Consider the following 19,623-nt stretch of genomic DNA (forward strand, 5'->3'; position numbering starts at 1 on the left):
GCTGTATGTACCACAAGGTGTCTCTCTGTAGAGGTGAATTGCCATTTAATATAATGCCAGTATATAGTGTTCATTCTAGCGCCCTTGTCACAACCTATGCAGTTCCTCTTTCCTGCCTGCGGTGTCGCTCTCTGCTCTGGAGCTTCTAGCACAGTCAGCTGCTGAGTACAGACAAGAGTGAGCTAGAAACACCAGAGAGCGACACCCCAGGCTGAAAGAGGAACTGTACAGGTTGTGACAGGTGCAGGGTGCTAGAAAGAACATTGCCAGTATGCTTTGAGCCAAAGAAGCAAATGCAGTTAGCCATAGTTGATTCACATAGTGTGTTCCCCCAATTTAAGTGCGCACATATATTCAGTTACAGACCTGCAAGCAGCCCCGACACAGCAATTAACAGATGCTCACACCTCCATAGGGAGCGGTCAACACACACAAGCTGCATCAGGCTGCTTGTGGATTGATCGTGAGTCTCTAATTTAATAGCTCTGGGTACTTTACCTGGGGAAACAGACCTCATGACTCAAGTTGCGACCAATTGAATGTGCCCCTAAGTATGTCTTCATACGAATGATTCCTATTTATATTTCTTTTGGAGACTTGCCTGCTCTACAAGCTGCCCTTTTGTATGCCTGTATATTACAATAATAAAAAAGGAATCGAGTAGACAAAATGTTTTCTATTTTGAGGATTAGTGTATGTTTTGTAATCTAATCTGTTCTTTAACATGGATGTTTGGTAAAGATGCATATGATTGTCATAAACTGTGACTGTTAAGGTGCGCATCCACTACGCGACCCAGGGAAGACGGTACGATTACGACATCGTAATTGCACTGTCGTTCCCCATCGCCTGCAGTGCCTGCACTGAACGATTAGTCGTTCAGTGCAGGCACCATCCATCATCCCTGAACATGGCTAATCTGTTATCGTCAGATTGAACGGCATGTTCGGGCGATGATTGATGTCGGAAACGACCAGTAGGAGCGCGCATCACTAGTCGTTTCCGACCTTTTAGTGACTGATTCATGCACGATTAATGGACGACTGAACGATAACTATGTCGTTATCGTTCAGTCGTCCATTAATATCTGCTAGTGGATGTGTGCCTTTAGGGTTAGGTTCACACTTTTTTGTTTGCAATATTATTTTGTGCTGAAACCTTTTAAGAAAACATTTGCATAGGTCTATCTGAAACCTAGACAGAATGCTATCACAGCAGCTCATTGTGCACCCTCTCACTTACAGTATGGCGGGCAACGGATAGGATAGTTGGCGGCTGTGAGGCTGCAATTCTTCTCTCCATTGCAGGGTGGGTGGAAGTGGAGGGAAGGCGGCTGGCATCCTCCTTCCGCCATGGACGGCTCCGACAGAGTGGGACAGAGGGGTGGAAGGGGTGGCCGGCAGCCTCTATCCGGAAGGGGTGGCCGGCAGCCTCTATCCGGCAGGGGCGGCTCCGAGCATTAAGTTGGACTGTGACACGGCCAATAAGACACGCTGCGTTGCCGTTTCTATATGAAATGTAAGCGCAGCACTACTTTCTACCAAGTCACAGTGCTGGGCGGCAGGAAACTTTTGCTACACTACATTAATAGGGATTTATTGTGGCACACTGTCATAAGTCTGAGCCCAGTCTCCTAGGACATGAAATACATTTGAAAAATAAAAAGCCAGTAGTAAAACTTTGCTGCTTTTTTTGTTTTAATTATGTTGCAGATCGTGTCACAACATTCAAATATATTAGGTTTCATTGATCCCCAAGTTTCTGTAATTTGGTTTTATTTTAGTTATAGTAGCCTTTAAATAATTAGATTTATCCATGCTTTGTCTGACATGGACTGGCTCTGCTTTGTTTTAGCTTTGGATAGAGCACAGTCCAAGAAAGATGCAGGTTTTAGAAATAACTGGAGTATGGGAAACCTGGAAGAAAGTGATGGTGATGTTGAAAAAGAGTAAGTACAGTTCTGTGAGTCCTAAGACCAGTTTTAATGGTGAATTGTAATAGGGCAGCATTTGCAAATTCACATTTCCCTGCTGTTTGTTATTCGTGGAGTATTATTATCTACTATATAATGGTATACATGCCGTATCTTTATGGCAGAACCAATTTGGAACACATTATCTAAATTAATTATGGTGCTACAAGGTATCCCAAAACTTAAAAATACTTTGTAATACTAATTAGCAATAGTAGTGTCTTAAAGCAGCAAATCCTACGTAGAACATTTTTTGTTTCTTTTAAATTGTATGTTTTAAATCCTGTATCTTTTCTTAGCTATTCTATTATATCTAGTTTCAAAATATCTCTGGTTGGCAAACAAAAATACAGTAACTGCCAGACAGACTAAAGGGGGGTATCCACTACCAGATCTGAAACCGACTGCACGATTACGACATTGTAATCGTTCAGTCGTTTGTCAGTTGTGTGATGGGCCTGCACTGAATGAGCAGACGTTCAGTGCAGGGTCATCAATCATCTGGAAACATGCTGAACCTGACGATATCAGGTTGACCAGCATGTTGGAGAGATCATAGATGTCTAAACAACCAGCGGGCACGCGCATCGCTGGCCGTTTTAGACATTTTTGCAAACGATTGAATGATCAAACAATCGTTATCGTTCAATCGTTTATAAAAATCACTAAGTGGCTACCCCCTTAATAGCTCTCATCATATCATTCGATGGAAAAGGGAGAAGGAGGAGGATATCATAGTGTGTCCCAAAGCAACTATACTATTCACAGTATGACTGTTGTCATTATGGTTATGTAAAATTAATTACTAATAGAAGTCTGAAAGAAAAACTAACAAAAAAACAATTAAGGGATAAATGACTCTTACAGTGTACCACAGTGATTTATGTTTATTGTTTTATATACTGTGTATGTATATATATATATATATATATATATATATATATATATATATAATGCAAAAGTTTCAGACAGGCGTGAAAAAATGCTGCAAAGTAAGAATGTTTTCAAAAATAGAAGTGTTTCATAGTTTATTTTTAGCAATTAACAAAATAAGTGAATGGAAAAAAGAGAAATCTTAATCAAATCAATATTTGGTGTGACCACCCTTTGCCTTCAAAACAACATCAATTCTTCTAGGTACACTTGCATAAGGTCAGTGATTTTGTAGAATTATAGGCAGGTGTATGATTAACTTAGCATACCAAACAGGTGATAATGATCATCATTTTCATATTTAGGTTGAAACAGTCATTAACTTAAACAGAAACAGCTGTGTAGGAGGCTTAAAACTGGGTGAGGAACAGCCAAACTCTGTACAAAAGTGAGGTTGTAGAGGACAGTTTCATGTCACAGGTCATGCACCATGGCAAGACTGAGCACAGCAACAAGACAGAAGGTAGTTATGCTGCATCAGCAGGCAAAGATTTAAAATAAGACTGGGGTTTCAAGATGTGCTGTTCAAGCTCTTTTGAAGAATCACAAAGAAACGGGCAACGTTGAGGACCGTAGACGCAGTGGTCGCCAAGGAAACTTGTGCATCAGATGAAAGACACACATGCTTACTTCCCTTCGAAATTGGAAGATGTCCTGCTGTGCCATCAGCTTAAGTCCCTTGTCGGGCTTGACCGTCGGGATATAGACCGGAGGCATGGCGGCCGCTGGTCTCATAACTACATTCCGGTCAGGATTAATGGTGTCCTCAATGCTGATAAATACAGTTAGGTACTTGTCCATCATACAATACCATCAGGGAGGTGTCTGGCTCCAAATTTATTCTACAGCAGGACAACGACCCCAAACATACAACCAATGTCATTAGGAACTATCTTCAGCGTAATGAAGAACAAGGAGTCCTGGAAGTGATGATATGGCCCCCACAGAGCCCTAATCTCAACAGCAAGTGTGTCTGGGATTACATGAAGAGACAGAAGGATTTGAGAAAGCATACATTCACAGATCTGTGGTTAGTTCTCCAAGATTTTAGGAACCACCTCCCTGCCGAGTTCCTTCAAAAACTGTGTTTAAGTGTACCTAGAACATTTCCCCACCCGCGGGATACTGCGACCCGCGGGTGAAGACTGCACCCGCAGGGTGTGTTAGCGGTGCCCTGCGTGGTGATTGTAGGGCGCTTTTTGCCCTCCATAAGGTGGGCAGGGTGCAGCTTCCCACTAAAACTGCCTAGTGGTAATGCCATCATTCCTACTTTTCAGAATGTTTTCCACACCTGCCTAAAACTATTGCACAGTACTGTGTGTGTGTGTGTGTATATATATATATATATATATATATATATATGCATGCATGGGATTGCTGTTTTAGGGGCTTTCAAGTTACAGGGTACGAAAAAGCCTTCTGTATTTTTGGGGAGCTATTGAGGTTCTTCCATTTTTTAAGAATGTGAGAATTGCTTAGAAATATTAGAAAATCCTGTACTGTATCACTAATTACATTGTTTCAATGGTGTCTCTGAGAGAGTTGAGTCACGTTTTATTTCTTGTATTGTTCATACTGTTCATACTGTTTCTGTTTATGTACTTTGTAAGGTGCTGCAGACCATTCATGGAGCCATATAAATAAAGGATAATAATAATGTATGTCACTTATGTGATATTTTTTATTGTACAGGACTGTGTATTATGTTTGCCACTTTTTGACTAAGGGAAAAATAATTGATACTCTTGCGATGTTATGCGAATAAATGCCAATTTATTTAATATTTTATATGAGCTAACTCGGGGCCTGATTCAGACCCGCTCGCTAATACAAGGATGCACGCAGCCGTCCACAGTGAAAGTACTGTATGCAAATCCGGCAATCGCTAGCAAAACATTAGTACGCCCACTATGTTTTGCCGTGCGATCGCGGTAAGAAACTAGACGCCCACCAGCCTGAAATAAGAGACCCACATTTTGTTTGTCACATCCGTCATATTTAGGAAGTTCACTTAATAATCGGTAACATCAGCTGACATCGGACCCATACGCACCGCTTGTTGTTGTCCTGACCCAGCCGCAGGCATTGCGAGTGCCTCTGTGTGTAATGACACCTTCTGCTACGTAAGCTGCTGATGCTTCTTAATTATGCACGCCCATGAAGCAGCCTTCAGACGTGCAGACACGCCTGCATTCGCTCGACCCCCCCCCACACACACACACACACACACACACACACACGCGCCCCTCCTGTCAGCACCCACAAACGGCACTTCCTGTCACTCATGCTTGTGGGGAGTATGGGTACTGACTGCGATCGCTTCACGATCGCAGTGACTGCTTCGCACAGAGCAAAAACATCGTCGGCTAGCGGGCGAACGGAGCCTTGCGACTGGGTCTTAAGCGGGCCCTCGGTCAATAGAGCTAATATTGCGTCATACCCACTGGTGTTAAAATATGTACGTATACATGCAGGGGTGTAGAAAGCCAGCCTGGGTGAAGGGGGCATGGCCTAGTCTGCTGCAGCGAGCAGTCTCCCACTGCAGTGCAGCCCAGGGCACACGCTGCTGTGTGCTGGGCTGCCTGTGAGGTAAGAGGGAAGGGGGACGGCGTCAAACCCGGGCCCCTCCAGTAAGCCCAGGCCCAGGTAATTAGTACCCGCTCCCCCTCAGCACCCCTGTATATATGGCATTTCTAATGCTAGTACAACAGCGGAACAGATCTGACAATGGAACACAAATATTTCTATGTTTGCATACTCCTTGGGGTGTTCACTTGCATTATTATGCATTGCAGTATTTATTTTAATGCTTCTATTAATGGGATTAATACCAATTAAACACTGACCAATAAACTCTCAGATGCAAATAAAAAAGTCTTGTGTTTGAACTTGCATTATAAAACCCAAATCAAAATCCATTGTATCATATAGGACAAACATATTTAACTAGACAATAGCGTTAAAATATAATTTGAAATTTGTTGTAAAACCGGACAAATACATTTCAAGCAAGTATACAACCTATTCATTTCAATTGTAAGTTATCATTGTATTATATTGTGTTTACATTTTATTATTTGAATCCCCCCCCGACCATTCACTATGATCATGTTGCTACCATGTGTACAACGACGACACATCATATGTTAAGAGAGGAAACAATAATTAACTACACGATAGTGGAACGACTGTACGATTACAACATTGTAATTGTTCATCATCTTGTGCAATGGATAATGTGCCCACACTGAACGATATGTCGTTCAGTGCAGGCACCCTCCGTAAACCCTGAACATGCACAACCTGTCGATATCAGATGCCGGCAATGACCAGCGGGAGCATATTCACTGCACGATTAAAGAACAATAATGATGTCGTAATCGTTCAATCGCTCATTTTTCTCGTGTAGTGGATACGTGCCATTATACTTTTTTAAAAATTCATAACTGCCACAACTGTTTATACTGTGCCAGTAACAATAGATTAGAATTTTGACTTACAGTGCCTTGCAAAAGTATTCACCCCCCTTTGCATTTTTCATGTTTTGTTCCCTCACAATCTTGAATTACAACGGATTGTTTGAAGGTGTGCATCATTTCATTCACAGAACATGCCTACAACTATGAAGTTATGTGTGTTTTTTTTTTTTTTTTTTTTATTATTTTGTGAATCAAACAACATTTAGGACAACATAGCAGAAAACTTCAGCGAACATAACTATTCACTCCCTTAAAGTCAGTACTTTGTCGAGCCACCTTTTGCGGCAATTACAGCTGCAAGTCGCTTTGGATAAGTCTCTGAGCTTGCCACATTTTGCCTCTGGGATTTTTGCCCATTCCTAAAGGCAAAACTGCTCCAGCTCCTTCATGTTGGATGGTTTCCGCTTGTGAACAGCAATCTTCAAGTCTGACCACAGATTCTCAATTGGATTGAGATCTGGGCTTTGACTAGGCCATTCCAACGCATTTAAATGTTTCCCCTTAAACCACTCAAGTGTTGCTTTAGCCGCATGCTTCGGGTCATTGTCCTGCTGGAAGGTGAACCTACGTCCCAGTCTCAAATGACAGGCAGACTGAAACAGGTTTTGCTCAAGAATATCCCTGTATTTAGCACCATCCATCTTTCCCTCGACTTGAATCAGTTTCCCAGTCCGTACTGCTGAGAAACATCCCCACAGCATGATGCTGCCACCACCATGTTTCACTGTGGGGATTGTGTTCTTGGGGTGATGGGATGTTGGGTTTGCACCAGACATAGCGTTTTCCTTGGTGGCCGAAAAGTTAAATTTTAGTCTCATTTGGGGAGTCGACCACATGCCTTTTGGCAAACTCAAATCGTGTCTTATTTTTATCACTAAGTAATGGCTTTTTTCTGGCCACTCTTCCATGAAGCCCAGCTCTATGGAGTGTACGGCTTGTTGTGGTCACATGCACAGATACACCAGTCTCTGCTGTGGAACACTGCAGCTCCTTCAGGGTTCCCTTTGGTCTCTGTGCTGCCTCTCTGATGCCCTCCTTGCCCGGTCTGTGAGTTTTGGTAGGCGGCCCTCTCTTGGCAGGTTTGTTGTGGTACCATGTTCTTCCATTTGATGATGATGATGGATTTGATGGTGTGACGCCTCTTGCTTAGTGGTGTTGCATCCTCTGGGGCCTTTCAGAAAAGGTGTGTTTATACTGACAGATTTCACACAGGTGGACTTAATTTCACTAATTATGTGACTTCTGAAGGTAAGTGGTTGCACCAGAACTTTTTGAGGGGCTTCATAGCAAAGGGGGTGGTTACATATGCACATGCCAATTTTCCGAATTTTATTTATAAAGATTCTTTTTTTATATATATATTTCTCATTTCACTTCACCCAATTAGACTATTTTGTGCAGATCCATCACGAAAATTCAGATTAAAAAAAATAAATTACAGGTTGTAATGTAACAAAAAAGGTAATAAGCCAAAGGGGGGGTTGAATACTTTTTCAAGGCACTGTATGTGTCTGTCTGCTTTTGTTTTACATTTTTCATCATTTTGGGCCTGTTGTTGTTTTACCTGTATTTGTTTATTTTGAAACTGCACAGTGTCATTTTTAAGGTTAATTATACAATTTGTTTTGAATGGAAGAATAGGCGTTTGTTGAGTTGTGTTGTATCGATTCCAGGTATGGTAAAGTAATGTAGAATTAAGAAGCCATCCAGTCATATCTTGAAGCCAGCAGTATCTTGTGTGGAGATATTGAATATGTACATACATTTATGGCAAAAAAAAAAGCTGGGTGAGAGCAGTAATATGTTTTGGCTACCTGCCTGCTGCAATTGTCCTGCCATGATATACCCTGCATTCACTTGGTGAATTTCCCTATGATTGTTTTATGAACGTATCCTATACGATCCTAAACTTCTAGCTTGTAATGTTTTAACCTTTTTACAGGCAATAAATAACGTTTCTGCGTTAAAAAGGAAAATAATTTTTTTTTTTAAATCGGCAACGTCACAGGTCAGGATCTAACTAAATACCATCTAGTCCTCACCAAGGGGCCTATGCATTAATTTCCACAATTATTAAGGATCCGTAAAGATTCCCGCTATGTACAAAGTGGTACTCTTATGGACAGTGGTTGCGGTAACCGTTGTCCATGCAAGTTATATCCCCAACATTATGTAGAAGGACTTCTCTGAGGGAAGCTGACACTGCCCACGGCTCGGATCCTAGACCCCATAAAAAATAATGGGGTCTGCGATCTGCAGCGCTAATTGCACTTTGCCTGAGATTTCTGTGAAATGTCCTGCATTGTGACATTAATACATAGCTACAATACATACTGTAGCTACAATACATAGTTATGCAGAAACTGCAGTTTCTATATAATTTTATGTAAACAAATGGCTGGATACGTATGCCCCATAGTCCTAAAATTTGATAATTGTAATCTCATAACACAACTCGTAGTAGATTTTCTTTTGCCGTTCTTCGATCAACAAATCAACCTCCTTTGTAGTAACTTCAGCCAGATGCTGCTAATCGGGTGCTATTGATTATTTGATCATTGGGAAATGTTAACCCTTATATGTACATAAAATCATTATATTTGGCAATTTGGTCAGGGGCATTCTGGTATGTGTTCACACAATGCCAAGGGAAAGCTATATCTGTAACAGTATTGAAGAAGCAATAATTAATATTAGAACCTGAAAAGAATTTTGAGAACACTTCCATCAGTCTGCAGTGGGAAATTTTTAGAAACGGAGAACATTGAAGACTGTTGACAGTGATTGCAGCATATTCAACCTAATGTGGGGTACACACTTCATTTGGCAAATCATTAGATTGCCTGACTCGCTAACCGATCTAACTATTTGCCAAGATTATGCACAAACGACCGTGTGCATACACACTTACAAATCGGCTTTCCAATATGTCTGGCCAAAAGGACCAGCTGTCACGACATTATTGCTGGTTCCTGTGGTCAGCATGTGTGTCGGTCACAGATATATTTGCAAGCGCTGCGGAACATGTGTGCGCTATATAAATAACTTGTAATAAATAAAATAAATGCTGTGTAGGATGGCCAATGCAATATATCTGAGAAAGATGTCTTTAACAGATATATTGTGTGCACACACTGCCAGATAGACTGAACCATATATTGTTCATCGGTGTGTACCTAGCATAAGATCAGACCGTTTGACACTCTGTAAAATCTACATCCACAGATTTACAGGCTTTTGTCAATACATTAAGGGGCCTATGTATCAAAGCTGTGAGAGAGAAAGTACTAACCAATCTGCTTCCAATTTATATTTTGCAGGCTGTGTTTTTTTTTTAAATGATAGGAGCGGATTGGTTAGCAATTTATTTGTTACAATTTTAGCTCTCTACCAGTTTTGATACATAGGCCCCCAGATGTTTAATGTTCTTGACTCTCATCAGCTGAAATAGATTTAACCAGTGTTCAAGAAGATAATGAGGCCATCTGTCTGGAACTGCATCTCACAACAGGACAATGATCTTTAGCACACCAGCAAATCTACTACTGAATGATTTAATAAGAACAAATCAAGTTTTTGTAATGGTCAAGTCAAAAGTTCATCCTCATCCTCCTATAGTTGCTTGATCATAAGAGACCTGTGCATAAACAAGTAGACTAATAACATCAGTGAACTGAAGCTGTGCTGTATTAAGCAGTGAGACCAAATTCCTAAAATATTATGTCCGCAGCTGAAAACTCATAAGAAAACAATTACTTAATATAGTTACAGTTAAAGGTAGTTCTAGCTATTGAGCCATTGGATATGCTTATTCCATGGTTCCTTCATGTTGATTACATTTTTATGTTTGAAGTAAAATGTATTGTGTTTCACATGAGACTAGATATTAAATGAATGCAGGAGCTAGATCATTACCTATGCCTAAATATGTGAAAACAGATTGGAAACAGAATGGGTTTCCTTTTCACATGACTATATAGTGCATCCGGAAAGTATTCAAAACGCTTCACTTTTTCCACATTATGTTACAGCCTTATTCCAAAATGGAATAAATTCATTTTTGTCCTCAAAATTCTATACACAATACCCCATAATGACAACGTGTAAAAAGTTTTTTTTGCAAGTTTAATAAAAAAAAAAAAAACCAAGAAATCATAAGTATTCACAACCTTTGCTCTATAATACTTTGTTGATGCACCTTTGGCAGCAATTACAGCCTCAAGTCTTTTTGAATATGATGCCACAAGCTTGGCACACCTATCTTTTAGGCAGTTTTGCCCATTCCTCTTTGCAGCACCTCTCTAGCTCCATCAGGTTGGATGGGAAGCCTCGGTGCACAGCCATTTTCAGATCTCTCCAGAGATGTTCAATTGGATTCAAGTCTGGCCTCTGGATTGGCCACTCAAGGACATTCACAGAGTTGTCCTGAAGCCACTCTTTTGATATCTTGGCTGTGTGCTTAGGGTCGTTATCCTGCTGAAAGATGAACAGTCGCCCCAGTCTGAGGTCAAGAGCGCTCTGGAGCAGGTTTTCATCCAGGATGTCTTTGTACATTGCTGCATTCATCTTTCCCTCTATCCTGAGCAGTTCCTGCTGCTGAAAAACATCCCCACAGCATGATGCTGCCACCACCATGCTTCACTGTAGGGATGGTATTGGCCTGGTGATGAGCGGTGCCTGGTACCTCCAAACATAACACCTGGCATTTACGCCAAAGAGTTCAATCTTGGTCTCTCATGATCTGAGAGTCCTTCAGGTGCATTTTGGCAAACTCCGGGCGGACTGCCATGTTCTTTTTACCAAGGAGTAGCTTCCGTCTGGCCACTCTACCATACAGGCCTGATTGGTGGATTGCTGCAGAGATGGTTGTCCTTCTGGAAGGTTCTCCTCTCTCCACAGAGGAATGCTGTAGCTTTGACAGAGTGACCATCAGGTTCTTGGTCACCTCCCTGGCTAGGCCCCCTTCTCCCCCGATCGCTCAGTTTACACGGCGGGCTCAATTTTGAGCTTCATGGCAAATGCCGTGAATACTTATGTACATGTGATTTGCTTTAAAGGTAACTTGTTTTGTGTTTTTATTTATTCAGCCCTTATTCCTAATGCTGGGTACACACTGGCTGACAAATCAGCCGTTCAATTGAACGAAAGGTATACCGTGTGTGCTTCGACCAGTTTGTACAGTTGAACGACGTAGTTCAGACATATCGCATCAGCTGTGGAGTGCGATGCAAACCCCAGCCAGATGGCAGTGATGGTTGTTCAGTGTGTATGAACAACAATCATCTGCAGATATATCTTTCAGGTGTGTACCCAGCTTAAGATAAGTAGCAATTTATCCTTGAGGTGGGAACTAACTATAAATGTTCCAAAGATGGATTCCATCTTTCTATTGGAAACTCAAAACTAATGTTTTTTTTTTTTTTTACTTGTTACTACGGCTAACAATGGTTTGGTGTTATATTATTGTGAGTTTGAGGTTACTTGATGCTACAGTTTACCCTGAATTACAGTAACTATAAACAATAAATAACTTGGGCTTTCAGTTCGGTGAACTTATATATCTGCTAACAAACAAACAAAAAAGGGTCTCTGTACCCTCACAAACAAATGATTGTTTACAGCTTGTCACTTTTTTTTGTTAGAAAAAATAAATAAATTCTGAAGCAGAAGTAACTAGAAATAATTTGATAAAGGGGTTGTGAAGTTTGTTAAATAAAAGGTTAAATCAACTCACCTTCTGAGGAATCTGATGTCAAGTCAGAGAAAACGTGTCAACGTTGCACATATTAGCTGCTATGTACTACTGCATTATTGAAGCTGCTTTCCAGATAAATTGAACTGCCGTTTTATACAACTGCCACTCATGCCGGATGTTTACAATTATACTCTTGCATCGGCCCTAATCTACTTTCATTTGTCGAGGAACATTAGCCGCTGCAGACGCTATACTGGTGAGGCCACTGCTAATGTTGGGATACACACTGTGCTTTCAGAGAGTCAAAAATATTTTTAATACCTTTTTGAAGTAGTTCACATCCATATTTACTTTGTCATATGTGCTGTTCTACAAACTGCGGTATACCAGTTTTATCATTATGTGAGATTGCAAATGTCTGTTGGGCAGTATTGTTGCACCAGTTATACTACTGATCATTTTTATCATTGACTTTTATTTAACAAATTTTGTAATTGCTGTAATTTGTTACTTTTTATTGAATGACAGTACATGCTGTTTGTTTTGCTTTGCAGGTAATGGTAGTACAAATAAATGCCCACCTACCCCAGGGTACCTCCAAGAACCTTAAGGCGCATATCCACTACACAATATAAATGGACGATTGAACAATAACGACATCATTCATTAATCGTGAAGTGAATATGCCGGCAACGACCAGTGATGCGCGCTCCCTGCATTTGTCATCGCCTGCACCTACTGCCCAACCAGACGATATCGTCAGGTTGTGCAGGTTTGGGGATGAAGAAGAGTGCCTGTACTGAACGACATATCTATCAATGTGGGAGCAATATCCATTGCACAGTATAATTAACGATGTTGTTATCGTTCAGTCGTTCATTAGTCGTATAGTGGATATGCGCCTTAAGCCCTAGACAACTGTGCTAATCAGTACTATACAGGGGATCATCGGGCTAGTGGTCAGTGTAGGACTCTATGCCTGTCAACTGCTCTTTTAGCCTCTCTTTAAAAAGTGATGGGACTCTTTGCACCCCCAGGGGCTATAGACACTGAGGTATCTTGGAAGAATGGGACCCCTGAAGCACCAGTGTAATGGACAGAGTAACCCGTTACAGCAGAAAAAAATATTTCTACCTGTTTCACCAAAATGTAAATAAATCTCCCCAAATCCTTGGTCACCACCAGAGACTAATCTTCCTTTTGAACGCCAGACACTCACAAGTGCACAGGGGGGGGCTGTTTATGATTGGCTAACTGTGATGCGTAGACCCAAGAAGTCTTGGCTTTCATTGTTTTCTGTTGTCATATAAGGGGTTAGGGGTGTAAATTTTAAATACTCTTGATATAAACTTCTGCCCATTATACTGGGGATGGTATTCCGTGGAAGTCACAACTAGCCATATCGCTTTTCAGTGCAGTGTTTGCCTCTGCAAGTGATTGAGACTTTTGTGTTGAGCTGGGATGTGAATACAATAATTTCATTTTTCTATGCACAGTATGAATTCTCTGTAATTAAATATATTGCTGTGCATTTAAATATTGCTTCGTTAAAGCGGCAACACCTTATGTACGTAGAATGTGTAAAATTTTCTTCTAGCACAAGTTCTTTCAGCTAATATCACAAAAACTGGAGGCTTATACCTACAGTACTAGAGCTTTTCCATCTGTGAAAGGCATTATCGTTCCACAATAACCACCTTCACCATATCGGATGCTTAACACTTCTATTAGTTTCTTCCTCTTAGACAGCACCACTGACTACATGCTTACTTACCATACCAGCCTGCATATGGAGGCCAAAATAGTAAGTGAGCCATCATGCAGAGGATGTCTAAGTGCGGCTGCATGGAAGCATAACAGAGTTTCATTCACCCATGCTGTGCACCACAAATAACCTTATCCTTTAGAACAGTATTAGAAGGATTTGTTGTATTAGTATTGTGGCAATGAATGCATTATCCATTTCTATGGTTTAAAATATACTGTCTTCACATTATTAGTTAAACATATGTTACATTCTGTTTCATTAATATATTTTGTATTTTTGTTTTTATAGTGAGGTAAATTTGCTCAGTATAGAAGAAAGTGATGGGGTCACCTCACACATTACTGAACAAAAGGCAAGTCCCTATTATTTCTATTTTTAAATAACTGCTTTTATCATACCAAATGTACTATTCTCACTTAAATTTTAAACTTGTCAGACATACAGTACTGCAGTTCAGACAACCTTTTATTTTTTTGCTTTAAGAAAAATCTGTCGCACATGCAATTTAACATGTGAGTGATGTCTACCAGATGCCTTAAACATCCAGTTGTTAAGTACTCGAGTCCTTTGACACCAGACAGTGACATCACATGCACCATTTTCTGTGCATGTGGACCAACTGGAGATTCTCCATTTGTTTTGTCATACTGATTATGATCCTGAATATGCAGTACTTTGTCATGAGCCTGGATCTGGCCATGTATAATCACGTTGTTAAGGGTTTTGTCTTTGAGCAAGTTTATGTTTGTACTTTGTAGTTGACTTGGCTCTCATTTTGCTGAATTTGGTATGATTTGCTTTTGACACGCTATTGGTTAAAGCAGGGCTTGCCAAATTTTGAAGATGATGGAAGCATTCACTGACTGGGAGATATATATATCTAGTCTCTAGAAAATCACAAGTGATGATCATAGCAGTCAGATAAGTTAATGAGCTAGACGGGATAGGTTGCTCAAAAGACAATAAGAAGAAATTAGAGTACTGCTGTAAGAGGATCCTGACACATAGAGAGCCTTTCCACTGTGTAGCGGGCACACACTCCTCTGTCCTCATGTGACAGACATGCAACATCCCGCCCACTCAAGGCTGTAATCACTTCCGGAGGACCGTTTTTCCCCCTTCCCCTTTATCATCTAGCTTTATTAGTACCTGACCCTTGGAAAACTTTGTCGCCAGGACTAAAATCTAAAGGAGCATATACACGAGACAATATCTTTGTACGATAACGATATAGTTCAGTGTGTATGCAGTGAATGACCAACGGTGCGCTCTCCGGCTGGACTATAACGATATCTTAGGTCGTCCCTACATGCAAGCCAACCTGGATGATATCGTCAAGAATTGCCTGTTCAGAGATGTGGCAGGATGACTTCACTGAAAGATATCTTTCCTTCAGTGTGTACACCCAATATCGTTTGTCCTGCACTACAGAAAGTTCAAGGGAAACCATTCAATGATATTGTTCATTGAACAGATAGTACCGTGTGTATGCAGCTTTAGTCGCCCTGGCACCCGGGATTTGTCTAGCCCTGGGTTAATGTAATATTTTGCCTTTTCATGGCTTTTATTTTCTTTCATAAAGATTGTATTGCAAGAAATAAATTTAAAATTATTTCTTTTTACCAGATAATGCAACCCTCGAGGTGACAATTTAAGCGTATTCTCTTTGTCATGTCCCCATGAAGGGAAACTGTGGGATACTTAATTTTTCAAAAACTTATCACTTTGACTTTGACCTGACAAAGGAATGCCTATGCATAGCAAACCTTGTTAAGTACTAATATATGATACTACCCGAAATATAAACTATTATACTATGATTATACAATTGTTTTCAAATGACTGATGATGCATAGAAAGCAGAGGTTTTCTGTTTATCATTAAGTATTTGTGTGGTTCTATTTTATTTCTGTAGTATTTAGCCAAGAATATTTACCAATTTAATCCCTTTTAATGGTTGGTTGTGTGTGTTTTTATTTTTTTATTTTAATCTATTTTTTGTGTCACTGCCCCCTATTTCCTTTCCTCCTTTCAGCATATCTTTGTTGGTAAATCTCCATATTTTACATATACCTGCACTAGATTGTAGTAGAGACGTCGACAGTGAGCATTGGGCAGTCTTCAGTAAAAACAAATGGTCTGAATCTTTTATGCTTGTTTTTAGACAAATGCCATAGGGGCACTTTAAAAATAACATTAGAATGCATTTTCATAAATGATTTGTAGTTCTAAACCAACTGAACATAAAAATCCAACAATAGACATAGCGCTAGAGTAATTTGCAACATGTATAAATTTCTGGATATTTTCTCCCGGCGAAACTTGCTTGGGTGCCTCCCTTGGGATAAAATGTCCCTAATCCATCCAAACAAATAAGGTGGCGCTCCAAGACTCTCAAAACTTGTGATAACTGGTGTATTTAATCATTGTTTCGTGGTCCAGCACCCCTTTATCAGGACACACAGTGGTGAAACAAACTAACCCCAGTTTCGCACCAACCCGTGTCGATAGGCCCCCATAATAAAATAACTGCCCTCCCCCCCCCATTGATAAGACCTCAGTGGTCATAAATTGTAATAACCGTACCCCCTCACCCCCTTAGTAGTAAAATATATTTTTGTTTTATAAACCAACCCATCCCCCTGTAAAAAGCCCCTGTTTTATTGCACCCCCTCTTTCTTCTAGACTGTGACCAGTGTAATCTTTTTAAAATTATTTTATCCAGCATCTTATTGCTTTACTCACCCGTCGCCACTGATACTAGTTCCCCCAGGAGTTACCCCCTCCCTCCCATGGGCTTGTACTCTCCCACATGCAGAGTGCACCGGAGCCTGTGTATCGGTGTCCCCGAGATCAGCCAAATAGTGTTTGGAGGGGGACTAGGATCCCCGTACTTTGATTGCATGGCCTTCTTGGGCTCAATTCTGGCAGTGGTGTTGGCGGTCTCAGACAGCTGCATCACTGCTGGGAGATCTAGGGAGTCAGAGGAGATCCGTTCTGCACTTGTGCAGAACTGATATCCTTTTCTAAAGCCGGAGTACACAGCGGGGCAGTGTTGTCGCATTTGATGCACCCTTGTAAGCTGAAGCACAGCTGGCGGTGGTCACATCAGATGCGACCACACCAGTTAAGTGGTTAAATCTATATTATGAACAGAACGGTTTGTAAATCATTGCACCTTTTGATCAATGCAGTATTTTGCACTAACGTTTTGTAAATCATTGCACCTTTTGATCAATGCAGTATTTTGCACCAAGTAATAGCACTAAATCTAAAACCATATAGAGCAATTGGATGTTTACTTTCATGGTCTAACTATAGTAATTGCTAATTCTCTTGCTTTGATATTAGTTCAGATTTGCTAACTGCATAGGGCTTTGTCCCCTAATATATCAAACAAAAATAAAACCCTTCACGTAACGATTTGAAGCATAATTTATTAAGTAAAACCTGGTACCTGAAATGTATTTGCATGGGTTCTGGCCTTTACACAGTCTGTGGGGTTCTCTGTAGTTTTGTGGTTGCTCAGCGCACTCTGTGGTGACTTGCTTTCTTTTCAGACTATACACCTTCTACTAACAGCATGGAACAAGCTGACAAGTGATGGAGTGAGAGAACACTAGACCCCAGTTTAAGTGATCTTTTTGGTGATGGTTTTACTTGGGACATTCATGCAAATAATTTCCCCCAAATCTAAATTTAATACTGTTTAAGTTTTTTTTATTTTTTTATTTCTCCAGTATACGTGCTCTTAGTTCAGCTAAAATATTTATTTAGTGACCAATTCCTTTACATAGCTTAGTCTCTCTCTGCTCAAAATTATTTCCCCTCTTCTACCGTATCAGTGTAGTAACACAAATCTTTCTAATTTAACAAATTTCCTTTTTTTTGGAAATTGAGAAATTCTATTTTAGCAGTACAGGTTGAGTTTCCCATATCCAAAATGCTTGGGACCAAGGGTATGTTGGATATTGGAATATTCTGTAATTTGAAATATTTGCATACTATATTAAAATGTCTTAAGGGGCGATCTTTCTCTACGATGAAAGACAAAAGATTTATCCCTTGAAAATTCCTGGGGCTGCGGTGACAGATATCTGTCATGTAAATGGCAGATTTTTGCAAACGACGAACGATACTGCATGACATCATTCTTAGAGTGGATTTTTTTTTATATTAATTTTCATTATCTGTCGGCGATAAGCGATAATTGACCAACATGTTGGAGAGACGAAAGACACAATTTGTTGGCCGTGGGAGTTCGCATCTGTCATCGTTCAGGGCCTATCCATGACAGATAAATTGAACGACTGAACGATATATCGTTCATCGTTCAAATTCATCTGCTAATGGATAGGCCCCTTTAGGAATAGCACCCAAATCTAAACACAGAATGCATTTATGATTCATATACACCTTATACACACAGCCTGAAGGTCATTTTATACAAGATGTTTAATAATTTTGTGGCTCAAACAAAGCATGTCTACATACATGAAATTATTTATTTCATATAAACCTTATACACACAGCCTATAGGTCATTTTATACTTTATTTTTTAGAATTTTGTGCCTTAAACAAAGTTTGTGTACATTGAACTATTAAAAAGCAAAGGTTTCATTATCACAGTCATGCTAAAAATATTCCGTATTTGGATATGGGAGACTCCAAACAATTCTAATTAAATGAGCAATATGCCAATCCCTAATATTAGCATCAAAGACTATTGTGAAAGTCAAGCGATGTGCTAAGTGACCAATTTGAAGATGATGGAAACATTCCCTGACTGGGAGATATATATCTAGTTTCGAGAAAATCACAAGTGATGATCATAGCAGTCAGATAAGTTAATGAGCTAGACGGGATAGGTTGCTCAAAAGACAATAAGAAGAAATTAGAGTACTGCTGTAAGTATTAGGATCCTGACACATAGAGAGCCTTTCCACTGTAAAGCTTGGTGCACTTCAATCAGCTCAGACGCTGCCCGTGTCGTGACCTATGGCGGGGTGACACCGTAGGTCACGCAGCTGCGCATTGGCGCCGTCCAGTCCGCACAGTGCAGCCTCTTCATCTCTTTTTTTACTTTGGTGACCAGTCTGGGGGAACAGTCCATGCCCCTTTTGTGAGACTACACCCCCTTTTTCGCTATAACACGCACAAAGGTACTAGCTTATGCTTGGTGTAAAAAGATGATCAATTTAAAAATACCTGGGAGGGGGAGGTGCATTTTGACAGTTAACACTGGGAGCCATATTGTCTAGAACTGCCCTGATACAGAGAATGTCATATGGGGATGTTAGTGTTAAAGATGTATTGATACATAGTAGCTCTGTATCTTGGATACTTTATATTACTCTGTGCATACAGTAGCAGGTTCTCCTTGTGAGTTATCCCCATTTAATAACTGATCCCTTAAAACCCTTTGAATTTTTGTTGTTTCTTCTCTGATTTAAATAAAATAGTGCTGATCACTTGCTTACCTGTGTATAAGATCCACTAAACAAAGAATGTCTCACAAACTATTACATATTAATCAGTTAGTGGCGTGCATGCTTGCTGTGACTCCTTAATATAAATGGTAGACAGCCGTTTGTGCTAATGCCTGTCTATCTAGGCAAGTATTTTTACATCACCTTCCCCATTGGATCCTGCGCTTTCTAGATTCTCGAACACGTTTTGTTATGGTGTACTTTTTCAAGACATGTAAACAGAGCGCTGTTTGGCACTCATATATAAAACCGCTTCATCCAATCAGATTATTTCCTGATTAAGTGG

General features: G+C 40.2%; 1 protein-coding gene across 5 annotated transcripts in view; it reads left to right on the forward strand.

The window, feature by feature from the left end:
* Positions 1-19,623, forward strand: part of SENP6 (SUMO specific peptidase 6) — a 158,142-nt gene that overhangs the window by 1,988 nt on the left and 136,531 nt on the right. For 3 of the 5 annotated variants that reach the window (XM_088471553.1, XM_088471568.1, XM_088471560.1), the window contains exons 2-3: positions 1,855-1,948; positions 14,136-14,199. In XM_088471553.1, the coding sequence (XP_088327679.1) occupies positions 1,855-1,948; positions 14,136-14,199 (158 nt within the window). Of the gene's footprint in view, positions 1-1,854; positions 1,949-14,135; positions 14,200-19,623 lie in introns of those variants that run through there. The other 2 variants (XM_088471575.1, XM_088471584.1) reach the window with 2 other exon arrangements.

Source organism: Taudactylus pleione, unplaced genomic scaffold (assembly GCF_031769625.1).
Source record: "Taudactylus pleione unplaced genomic scaffold, aTauple2 ptg000015l, whole genome shotgun sequence".
Lineage (NCBI taxonomy): Eukaryota > Metazoa > Chordata > Amphibia > Anura > Myobatrachidae > Taudactylus > Taudactylus pleione.